This window comes from Gobio gobio, assembly GCF_949357685.1.
Source record: "Gobio gobio genome assembly, chromosome: 13".
Classification (NCBI taxonomy): Eukaryota; Metazoa; Chordata; class Actinopteri; order Cypriniformes; family Gobionidae; genus Gobio; species Gobio gobio.
In genome coordinates this window covers 2,589,960-2,602,459 of record NC_137106.1, presented here as the reverse complement: position 1 = coordinate 2,602,459, position 12,500 = coordinate 2,589,960, and the positions used below count along the sequence as shown (strand labels likewise).

General features: G+C 43.7%; 1 protein-coding gene across 2 annotated transcripts in view; it reads left to right on the top strand.

Annotated features, from left to right (window-relative positions):
• LOC307136193 (cysteine-rich motor neuron 1 protein) overlaps positions 1-12,500 on the top strand; it is a 106,788-nt gene that overhangs the window by 83,642 nt on the left and 10,646 nt on the right. For both annotated transcript variants that reach the window (XM_079832984.1, XM_079832985.1), the window contains exons 10-11: positions 7,049-7,273; positions 10,334-10,549. In XM_079832984.1, the coding sequence (XP_079689110.1) occupies positions 7,049-7,273; positions 10,334-10,549 (441 nt within the window). The remainder of the gene's footprint in view (positions 1-7,048; positions 7,274-10,333; positions 10,550-12,500) is intronic.

The following is a 12,500-nucleotide window of genomic DNA, read 5'->3' as shown; positions in this document are numbered from 1 at the left end:
TTTATTTTAATGATTTTAATTTTAAATTATTTATTTTTATTTTTATAATTGAATTATTAGTGTTTTATTTTTATTTATTTTTTATGATTTAATTATTAGTGTTTTATTTTGATTAGTTTTATTTTAAATTATTTATTTAAATTTTTATGATTTAATTATTAGTGTTTTATTTATTTATTTTATGATTTAATTATTAGTAAGTGTTTTAATTTTATTAGTTTTATTTTAAATTATTTATTTAAATTAGTAATTTTTATGATTTAATTATTAGTGTTTTATTTTGATTATTTTGATTTCAATTTTTTTTATTGAATTAATAGTAAGTGTTTTATTTTGATTAGTTTTATTTTAAATTATTTATTTCAATTTTTATGATTTAATTATTAGTGTTTTATTTTTATTATTTTTTATTTTAAATTATTTTTTTATTGAATTATTAATAAGTGTTTTATTTTGATTAGTTATAATTCAAATTATTTAAAAAAATGTATGATTTAATTAGTGTTTTATTTTAAATTGGTTATTTCAATTTTATGATTTAATTAGTAGTCAGTGTTTTATTTTTATAGATTTTTTATTTTACATCCTTATGATGTTAAAATATTTTTATTCATGCGAAATACACATTTTTGTTTCTTTCTCTCCTTTTTTCAGGGAAATGTAGCCTTTGTGAGGTTTACTGAAAACTGTCATATTTTTCCATGTTTACTGTCATTTATTGTTAATGATCTGCTTTTAGAAAATTCTAAATCCAGTGCATGTACACAGTGAGTGCCTTGAGTCAGATGAGTGGCTTGAGTCAGATGAGTGCCTTGAGTCAGATGAGTGCCTTGAGTCAGATGAGTGCCTTGAGTCAGATGAGTGCCTTGAGTAAGATGAGTGGCTTGAGTCAGATGAGTGCCTTGAGTCAGATGAGTGCCTTGAGTCAGATGAGTGCCTTGAGTAAGATGAGTGGCTTGAGTCAGATGAGTGCCTTGAGTCAGATGAGTGGCTTGAGTCAGATGAGTGGCTTGAGTCAGATGAGTGCCTTGTGTCAGATGAGTGCCTTGAGTCAGATGAGTGCCTTGAGTCAGATGAGTGCCTTGAGTCAGATGAGCGCCTTGAGTCAGATGAGCGCCTTGAGTCAGATGAGCGGCTTGAGTCAGATGAGTGCCTTGAGTCAGATGAGTGGCTTGAGTCAGATGAGTGGCTTGAGTCAGATGAGTGGCTTGAGTCAGATGAGTGGCTTGAGTCAGATGAGTGGCTTGAGTCAGATGAGTGCCTTGAGTCAGATGAGTGGCTTGAGTCAGATGAGTGCCTTGAGTCAGATGAGTGCCTTGAGTCAGATGAGTGCCTTGAGTCAGATGAGTGGCTTGAGTCAGATGAGTGCCTTGAGTCAGATGAGTGGCTTGAGTCAGATGAGTGCCTTGAGTCAGATGAGTGGCTTGAGTCAGATGAGTGCCTTGAGTCAGATGAGTGCCTTGAGTCAGATGAGTGCCTTGAGTCAGATGAGTGCCTTGAGTCAGATGAGTGCCTTGAGTCAGATGAGTGGCTTGAGTCAGATGAGTGGCTTGAGTCAGATGAGTGGCTTGAGTCAGATGAGTGCCTTGAGTCAGATGAGTGCCTTGAGTCAGATGAGTGGCTTGAGTCAGATGAGTGGCTTGAGTCAGATGAGTGGCTTGAGTCAGATGAGTGGCTTGAGTCAGATGAGTGGCTTGAGTCAGATGAGTGCCTTGAGTCAGATGAGTGCCTTGAGTCAGATGAGTGCCTTGAGTCAGATGAGTGGCTTGAGTCAGATGAGTGCCTTGAGTCAGATGAGTGCCTTGAGTCAGATGAGTGCCTTGTGTCAGATGAGTGCCTTGAGTCAGATGAGTGCCTTGAGTCAGATGAGTGGCTTGAGTCAGATGAGTGCCTTGAGTCAGATGAGTGCCTTGAGTCAGATGAGTGCCTTGAGTCAGATGAGTGGCTTGAGTCAGATGAGTGGCTTGAGTCAGATGAGTGCCTTGAGTCAGATGAGTGGCTTGAGTCAGATGAGTGCCTTGAGTCAGATGAGTGCCTTGAGTCAGATGAGTGCCTTGAGTCAGATGAGTGGCTTGAGTCAGATGAGTGCCTTGAGTCAGATGAGTGGCTTGAGTCAGATGAGTGGCTTGAGTCAGATGAGTGCCTTGAGTCAGATGAGTGGCTTGAGTCAGATGAGTGCCTTGAGTCAGATGAGTGCCTTGAGTCAGATGAGTGCCTTGAGTCAGATGAGTGCCTTGAGTCAGATGAGTGCCTTGAGTCAGATGAGTGCCTTGAGTCAGATGAGTGCCTTGAGTCAGATGAGTGGCTTGAGTCAGATGAGTGGCTTGAGTCAGATGAGTGCCTTGAGTCAGATGAGTGCCTTGAGTCAGATGAGTGGCTTGAGTCAGATGAGTGGCTTGAGTCAGATGAGTGGCTTGAGTCAGATGAGTGGCTTGAGTCAGATGAGTGGCTTGAGTCAGATGAGTGCCTTGAGTCAGATGAGTGCCTTGAGTCAGATGAGTGCCTTGAGTCAGATGAGTGGCTTGAGTCAGATGAGTGCCTTGAGTCAGATGAGTGCCTTGAGTCAGATGAGTGCCTTGTGTCAGATGAGTGCCTTGAGTCAGATGAGTGCCTTGAGTCAGATGAGTGGCTTGAGTCAGATGAGTGCCTTGAGTCAGATGAGTGCCTTGAGTCAGATGAGTGCCTTGAGTCAGATGAGTGGGTTGAGTCAGATGAGTGGCTTGAGTCAGATGAGCGGCTTGAGTCAGATGAGCGGCTTGAGTCAGATGAGCGGCTTGAGTCAGATGAGCGCCTTGAGTCAGATGAGCGCCTTGAGTCAGATGAGTGCCTTGAGTCAGATGAGCGCCTTGAGTCAGATGAGCGCCTTGAGTCAGATGAGCGCCTTGAGTCAGATGAGCGCCTTGAGTCAGATGAGCGCCTTGAGTCAGATGAGCGCCTTGAGTCAGATGAGCGCCTTGAGTCAGATGAGCGCCTTGAGTCAGATGAGCGCCTTGAGTCAGATGAGCGCCTTGAGTCAGATGAGTGCCTTGTGTCAGATGAGTGGCTTGAGTCAGATGAGTGGCTTGAGTCAGATGAGTGGCTTGAGTCAGATGAGTGGCTTGAGTCAGATGAGTGCCTTGAGTCAGATGAGTGGCTTGAGTCAGATGAGTGGCTTGAGTCAGATGAGTGGCTTGAGTCAGATGAGTGGCTTGAGTCAGATGAGTGGCTTGAGTCAGATGAGTGCCTTGAGTCAGATGAGTGCCTTGAGTCAGATGAGTGCCTTGAGTCAGATGAGTGCTTGAGTCAGATGAGTGCCTTGAGTCAGATGAGTGCCTTGAGTCAGATGAGTGCCTTGAGTCAGATGAGTGCCTTGAGTCAGATGAGTGCCTTGAGTCAGATGAGCGCCTTGAGTCAGATGAGCGCCTTGAGTCAGATGAGCGCCTTGAGTCAGATGAGCGGCTTGAGTCAGATGAGCGGCTTGAGTCAGATGAGTGGCTTGAGTCAGATGAGTGGCTTGAGTCAGATGAGTGGCTTGAGTCAGATGAGTGGCTTGAGTCAGATGAGTGCCTTGAGTCAGATGAGTGGCTTGAGTCAGATGAGTGGCTTGAGTCAGATGAGTGGCTTGAGTCAGATGAGTGCCTTGAGTCAGATGAGTGCCTTGAGTCAGATGAGTGCCTTGAGTCAGATGAGTGCCTTGAGTCAGATGAGTGCCTTGAGTCAGATGAGTGCCTTGAGTCAGATGAGTGCCTTGAGTCAGATGAGTGCCTTGAGTCAGATGAGTGCCTTGAGTCAGATGAGTGCCTTGAGTCAGATGAGTGGCTTGAGTCAGATGAGTGGCTTGAGTCAGATGAGTGGCTTGAGTCAGATGAGCGGCTTGAGTCAGATGAGCGGCTTGAGTCAGATGAGCGGCTTGAGTCAGATGAGCGCCTTGAGTCAGATGAGCGCCTTGAGTCAGATGAGCGCCTTGAGTCAGATGAGCGCCTTGAGTCAGATGAGCGCCTTGAGTCAGATGAGCGCCTTGAGTCAGATGAGCGCCTTGAGTCAGATGAGCGCCTTGAGTCAGATGAGCGCCTTGAGTCAGATGAGCGGCTTGAGTCAGATGAGCGCCTTGAGTCAGATGAGCGCCTTGAGTCAGATGAGCGGCTTGAGTCAGATGAGCGCCTTGAGTCAGATGAGCGCCTTGAGTCAGATGAGCGCCTTGAGTCAGATGAGCGCCTTGAGTCAGATGAGCGCCTTGAGTCAGATGAGCGCCTTGAGTCAGATGAGTGCCTTGAGTCAGATGAGTGCCTTGAGTCAGATGAGTGCCTTGAGTCAGATGAGTGCCTTGAGTCAGATGAGTGCCTTGTGTCAGATGAGTGGCTTGAGTCAGATGAGTGGCTTGAGTCAGATGAGTGGCTTGAGTCAGATGAGTGGCTTGAGTCAGATGAGTGCCTTGAGTCAGATGAGTGCCTTGAGTCAGATGAGTGCCTTGAGTCAGATGAGTGGCTTGAGTCAGATGAGTGGCTTGAGTCAGATGAGTGGCTTGAGTCAGATGAGTGCCTTGAGTCAGATGAGTGCCTTGAGTCAGATGAGTGCCTTGAGTCAGATGAGTGCCTTGAGTCAGATGAGTGCTTGAGTCAGATGAGTGCCTTGAGTCAGATGAGTGCCTTGAGTCAGATGAGTGCCTTGAGTCAGATGAGTGCCTTGAGTCAGATGAGTGCCTTGAGTCAGATGAGCGCCTTGAGTCAGATGAGCGCCTTGAGTCAGATGAGCGCCTTGAGTCAGATGAGCGGCTTGAGTCAGATGAGTGGCTTGAGTCAGATGAGTGGCTTGAGTCAGATGAGTGGCTTGAGTCAGATGAGTGGCTTGAGTCAGATGAGTGGCTTGAGTCAGATGAGTGCCTTGAGTCAGATGAGTGCCTTGAGTCAGATGAGTGGCTTGAGTCAGATGAGTGGCTTGAGTCAGATGAGTGGCTTGAGTCAGATGAGTGCCTTGAGTCAGATGAGTGCCTTGAGTCAGATGAGTGCCTTGAGTCAGATGAGTGCCTTGAGTCAGATGAGTGCCTTGAGTCAGATGAGTGCCTTGAGTCAGATGAGTGCCTTGAGTCAGATGAGTGCCTTGAGTCAGATGAGTGCCTTGAGTCAGATGAGTGGCTTGAGTCAGATGAGTGGCTTGAGTCAGATGAGTGGCTTGAGTCAGATGAGCGGCTTGAGTCAGATGAGCGGCTTGAGTCAGATGAGCGCCTTGAGTCAGATGAGCGCCTTGAGTCAGATGAGCGCCTTGAGTCAGATGAGCGCCTTGAGTCAGATGAGCGCCTTGAGTCAGATGAGCGCCTTGAGTCAGATGAGCGCCTTGAGTCAGATGAGCGCCTTGAGTCAGATGAGCGCCTTGAGTCAGATGAGCGCCTTGAGTCAGATGAGCGGCTTGAGTCAGATGAGCGCCTTGAGTCAGATGAGCGCCTTGAGTCAGATGAGCGCCTTGAGTCAGATGAGCGCCTTGAGTCAGATGAGCGCCTTGAGTCAGATGAGCGGCTTGAGTCAGATGAGCGCCTTGAGTCAGATGAGCGCCTTGAGTCAGATGAGCGCCTTGAGTCAGATGAGCGCCTTGAGTCAGATGAGCGCCTTGAGTCAGATGAGTGCCTTGAGTCAGATGAGTGCCTTGAGTCAGATGAGTGCCTTGAGTCAGATGAGCGGCTTGAGTCAGATGAGCGCCTTGAGTCAGATGAGCGCCTTGAGTCAGATGAGCGGCTTGAGTCAGATGAGCGCCTTGAGTCAGATGAGCGCCTTGAGTCAGATGAGCGCCTTGAGTCAGATGAGCGCCTTGAGTCAGATGAGCGCCTTGAGTCAGATGAGCGCCTTGAGTCAGATGAGTGCCTTGAGTCAGATGAGTGCCTTGAGTCAGATGAGTGCCTTGAGTAAGATGAGTGCCTTGAGTCAGATGAGTGCCTTGAGTCAGATGAGTGCCTTGAGTCAGATGAGTGCCTTGTGTCAGATGAGTGCCTTGTGTCAGATGAGTGCCTTGAGTCAGATGAGTGCCTTGAGTCAGATGAGTGGCTTGAGTCAGATGAGTGCCTTGAGTCAGATGAGTGGCTTGAGTCAGATGAGTGGCTTGAGTCAGATGAGTGGCTTGAGTCAGATGAGTGGCTTGAGTCAGATGAGTGGCTTGAGTCAGATGAGTGCCTTGAGTCAGATGAGCGCCTTGAGTCAGATGAGCGCCTTGAGTCAGATGAGCGCCTTGAGTCAGATGAGGGCCTTGAGTCAGATGAGCGCCTTGAGTCAGATGAGCGCCTTGAGTCAGATGAGCGCCTTGAGTCAGATGAGCGCCTTGAGTCAGATGAGCGCCTTGAGTCAGATGAGCGCCTTGAGTCAGATGAGCGCCTTGAGTCAGATGAGCGCCTTGAGTCAGATGAGCGCCTTGAGTCAGATGAGCTGAGCGCCTTGAGTCAGATGAGCGCCTTGAGTCAGATGAGCGCCTTGAGTCAGATGAGCGCCTTGAGTCAGATGAGCGGCTTGAGTCAGATGAGCAGCGGCTTGAGTCAGATGAGCGGCTTGAGTCAGATGAGCGCCTTGAGTCAGATGAGCGCCTTGAGTCAGATGAGCGCCTTGAGTCAGATGAGCGCCTTGAGTCAGATGAGCGGCTTGAGTCAGATGAGCGCCTTGAGTCAGATGAGCGGCTTGAGTCAGATGAGCGGCTTGAGTCAGATGAGCGGCTTGAGTCAGATGAGCGCCTTGAGTCAGATGAGCGCCTTGAGTCAGATGAGCGGCTTGAGTCAGATGAGCGGCTTGAGTCAGATGAGCGGCTTGAGTCAGATGAGCGGCTTGAGTCAGATGAGCGGCTTGAGTCAGATGAGCGGCTTGAGTCAGATGAGCGGCTTGAGTCAGATGAGCGGCTTGAGTCAGATGAGCGCCTTGAGTCAGATGAGCGCCTTGAGTCAGATGAGCGCCTTGAGTCAGATGAGCGGCTTGAGTCAGATGAGCGCCTTGAGTCAGATGAGCGGCTTGAGTCAGATGAGCGGCTTGAGTCAGATGAGCGGCTTGAGTCAATGAGTGTCAGGATGATCCTCTAAGGCTGAGTGTATGGTTGTGTCCAGATGCAGAGCCGCGTGTCTCCAGCACCACCGCCTCCACCCCGGTGCCGTCCCACTTCTGTCTGACGGCGGACGGCCGGCGCTTCGAGGAGGGCGAGGGCTGGCACGACGGCTGCAGGGACTGCTACTGCCACGCCGGCCGAGAGATGTGTGTGCTGATCTCCTGCCCGGTGCCCGCCTGTGCCCATCCGGTGCTCAGACCCCAGCAGTGCTGCCCCGGCTGTGAGGGTGAGTATAGCTCTCTACACTGAGCCCAAGAGCTCACTGCTGTTGACCCAACAAACCAGCGCTTACATTTACAATGTAAATTGTGTCATTAATGACTGAGCCTCATGTGGTTGGACACCCGTCAGACCTCCGTTCATCTTCAGACACAAATGAAGATATTTTAGTGTAAATCTGATGGCTCTGAAAGACCTCCATTGTCTCAATGCACTTTACACTCTCAAGACCCTTAAAAGGCACTAAAGACGTCGATACAAAGTCCATCTCACTACAGCGGCTCTACAATAACTTTATGAAGACGAGAATAGTTTTTGTGCGCAAAAAAAGCCTAAATAACGACTTATATAGTGATGACGATTTCAAAACACGGCCTCATGAAGCTTCGAAGCGTTATGAATCAGTGAGTCGATTCAGCAGTTCAGAGCGTTATGAATCAGTGAGTTGATTCAGCAGTTCAGAGCATTATGAATCAGTGAGTCGATTCAGCAGTTCAGAGCGTTATGAATCAGTGAGTCGATTCAGCAGTTCAGAGCGTTATGAATCAGTGAGTCGATTCAGCAGTTTGGCGGTTTGACACGCGATCCGAATCATGATTCGACTCACTGATTCATAGCGCTTCGAAGTTTTTTGTGCACAAAAACTATTCTCGTCTTCATAAAGTTATTGTAGAGCCGCTGTAGTGAGATGGACTTTGTAACGACGTCTTTAGTGTCTTTTAAGGGTCTTGAGAGTGTAAAGTGTTACTCTGTTCCCATATTACTTTGAGTTATTATGACTCTTGGGTAGCAACATTTCAAGTGTCTAGTTTAAAATAAGACCAGGTGACAGTTGCATAAACTAAGACATTATGTTAAGACAGTGTCTTAAAGGGGCTATATGCGTTTTTCTGAAATTTAAACTCGCGACTGACACCTGTGGCCAAAAAACAGAACTGCTCTCATTTTCTGCTCGCTCTCGCAGCGGTGGTGACGTCACATCCGCTGACAGCGCGGGAAAAAACGACCCGCCAGAAAATAGGAAAAATAGGATACAGGCTTATAGGTGCACCCACTGTGAGCGGACAAGGTGTCAGTATGCTCATCAGGAGATGTTTGAGTCATAAATGGTCAAATAAAAAGGCTATTGTTACGTTTATTTTGGGGGAAAAAGTTGCATATAGCCCCTTTAAGATCTAGTATGAGCCACTAGCAGTTAGGTAAGTGGCATTCAGTCTTACTTATAGTATCAAATTAGGCCAGTCTATGTTTTTATGTAACTGATTTTATAAAGTTATGAACAGTCTTAAAGAAAAAAATGTATGTCTAACTTGTAAGACTAGTCTTAACGGTTTATGCAACCGGCCCCAGGTTTATGAATATAGACCATAGGGTTTAAGAGCTGCAGACATTTTCATTTGGGTATATCGTTTTCAAAGAATTCTCAAAAATGGGGCGCAGGTTAAGGGGTTAACCTTTAATATTAATGTGCAAGTAAGGGCTCCCTATATAGTTTACAGCAATATGTTCAATACACTTTCAGATATAATTGAATTAATTCAAGGACAGACACTTTTTTTCTTATTCAGTAAACCACTGTTAAATATAAAAAGCAATTTTGTAAAACTGCTGTACCGAACTCGTACCGAACCGTGATTTCAAAACCGAGATGCGTACCGTCAGTTTTGTGTACCGTTACACCCCTACTGTCAGACTTTTATTTTTTGTGTCATGCATCACAACACTTCCTTGAGTTCCAGGCGTTTCCGTGTTGTAAATACAATAATTGTTTAAATATTAAATGTAGGGCTGTAACGATTTGACCAAAAATAAAAACCTCGATTAATTGAACATTTGACCTCGATTACGATTAATGAACGATTATTTTGCTTCTTTTTTTTTGCCCTCATAAGGTTTTGAGTAAGTTCACTGATAAGGTTTGTACTGTAAATATGTTCTACTATTATAGGTGGAATTTTTTTTTCTAATGAAAAAGTGCATTGTGATTTTAAAATACTTGAAGGAAACGGTTCACTTTCATGGGGCAGATTTCTGTTTGTTGTACATCAGATACATTAGCACAGTAGGCCTGCATTACATTTATCTGAATGCATTAATGAGAGTGATTGTGTGTGTGTGAATTACTCATACCGTCTCTATTCATTATGAAGCTGTGGTTTGTACTTACTGCAAAGGTATTAAAATGTATGCCTATAGCGGTTGAGTTTCTAAGCTACTTTAAGTGACTTTACTTTAGTCACAGGACTGCGTTTCTGCGCTCCTCTGCGCGCGATCTTCACGTGATGTGCAAGCTAGATCTGAGTGTTCGTTTGTCACAATATATTAGTTCAACATAATACACATCTGATGGTCGAAACTCGCTTTAATGTTCAAACTGGCAGGGCTTAAACCACATACAAATGACAAGCTTTGTGAGGACGCAGGTGAAAGATCTGCCTTCAGGGCGCGCGCGCGTGTTTTCAGAGACGCGACACGGCTCTGTGTCACAGAAAGAAGCTGAGCACTGAATGGTTAAGTTTTCTGTATTGTTGTTTTTGAATAGTGCACAATCGCTTTAAATGTTGAAACTGGCAAGCCTTTAAACGCATACTTGACAAACTTTATGAGCACGAAAGTGAAAGCGATCTGGCTTTGGGGCTTGCGCGCGCCGTCTGTGTGTGTGTGTGTGTCAGCGCGTAGGCTATAAGAACAGCAATTAACTGACCTGTATAAACTGTGTAAAACATGCAGTTCCTATAGTGATTCTGCGCATCTATATACATATATAACTGCTCCTGCATCTCTCTGTGTGCCTGCAAACTGCACTTGATGTGACTGACGGGGCGGAGTCACGCGAAATAACCGACATGGGAAAAATCCGCCGGTTTCGGTTATTTTCCGATTAATCGTACAGCCCTAATTAAATGTGTCATTCTCTTTAAGTCACGCTCAGAAATGTATCATTTGCATATTAACCCCCCCCCCCCAGCGCAACACTGTCACCTTTTTGCAGGTCTGGTCACATGATCCCTCAACATTCACATTCTGAGTTTTATTAAAGCGGTTGTGTGTCCATGTTGTGCCGCAGACGAGTCGGGCAGCGGGCAGCCGGAGGGAATGGACATGGTGGTATGTCGCGCTCCGGCCGGCGAGCTCTACGTGGAAGGAGAGACGTGGAGTCTGGACCAATGCACACGCTGCACCTGCAGACAGGGGCGTGTCCTCTGCGACGCCGAAGTGTGTCCGCCGCTTCTCTGTCACACACCTGTCAAGAGCAAGGACAGCTGCTGCTCCATCTGCCCAGGTACAACACCACCAACCGCATTATACACCACACATTAATCACCTTAGCCAGGCAGGTGGAGCTGGGGAGGTGGAGACGATTTAGATCTCAAGCAATCTCATTGGCTCAGGATCAGCAGAGGCAGGGTTCCCACTCGTCATGGAAAACCTGGAAAATTGATGACAAATTTTCCAGTCCTGGGAAACACATGGAAAATGAGAGAAAATGTAAAATGTCCTGGAAAATCTTGTTGCTGTCTGGGAAAATTCTTTAAAAAAAAGTTATTTCTTTAGCCGAGTATAAAGAGTTTATCGCTGGCCCAAACAATTAGCGCTAGCTGCAGAAAGCACATGTTCAGGAAGCTGAGTTTGATGTAGTATTTTGAATAATGACGTTTAGTCTTGTTGCCGCTTGCAGCCGTTAGCTAATGCTAATGCTAATGCTATAACTGCTCAAATGTATGCAGTGAATGTTAACTCGTAAGCTGCTCCCTAATCACATCATTTTGATATAAAGTCACATTTGTGTGTTATAAAGTCAGAATTGCAAGATATAGTCAGAATTGCGTGATATAAACTCGCAAGTCTTTTCTTCACAATTGACTTTTTTGCGCAGTTGCGAGTTTATATCTTGCAATTCTGACTTCTTTTCTCCGAATTGCGAGATCTAAACTGCAATTGCAAGTTATAAAGTTCAATTCTGAGGAAAAAAGAATTGCGACAATTTTCGCGTATATATCACAAATATGTAAACTCGCAATTGCGAGAGTCAGAATAGCGAGATAAAAAGTCACAATTACCTTTTCTTTCTATTCTGTGGTGTAAACAAGCTTCCATAGTCATAATGTATGATTACGAGCTCATATTGAGAAATGCTGGATTGTTAAGTAATGGCGATAAACTGGACGGCTTTTAAAGACTTAGAAAGCAATATTTGGCATGAGCCTTGTCTTTTATTCCCGCCGTAGTAAAATTGAAAATATCCTGGAAAAGTACTGGAAAATGGCTGCTGAAAAAGAGTGGGAACCCTGAGAGGCCAATCAGCTTGCGCCATGTGGTGATGATGCGATCCTGCGCCCTCTTGAGTTTCATGACTGAACTAGATATTAATATAATCTCTGGAGAAATAGAACAGAAAAATAATAGTTTGCTGATGATGGAGAGTGAATAATACCATATAAACATAATAAATGGAGCACATAATGTGTAATAAAAAGTTAATATTTCAGGCACATTCACATGTTCCAGGATTTAATAAATTATTAGTAAGTGTTTTATTTTGATTGTTCGTATTTTTTAATTATTTATTTTAATTTTACATTCTTATGATGTTAATATATATTTTTAATTGTATATTTTATGATTTAATTAATTACTAAGTGTTTTATTTAAATAATTTAGCATTTTTATGATTTAATTATTAGTAAGTGAATTATTATTTTGATTGTTGTTTTTTATAGTTTATTTTAATTTTTACATTCGTATACTTTTATTTATTTATTTGTTTTTATTTTTACATTTTTACTTTAAATGTACATTATGATTGGATTAATTACTAGTGTTTTATTTCTATTAGTTTTATTTTAAATAATTATTAATTTATTATTTTGTATGATTTAATTATTAGTAAGTAAATTATTGTTTTATTGTTCTTTTTTATTGTTTATTTAAATTTGTATATTCTTATATATATAATTTTTTATTTTAATAGTTTGATTTAATTCATTACATTAAGTGTTTTATTTTAGATAATAATTAATTTTAATACATTATGATTTGACTGAATTACTAAGTGTTTTATTTTGATTTGTTTTATTTTAAATAATTAATTTTAATTTAATGTTATGATATGATTTAGTTTATTTTATTAGTGTTTTATTTTGTTTTTATGTTTTAATTATAATATTTTTAATTTGACATGTTTAAAGCTTTTTTTTATTTGTAGCACAGTGTTTTAGTAAGTTTTTATGATT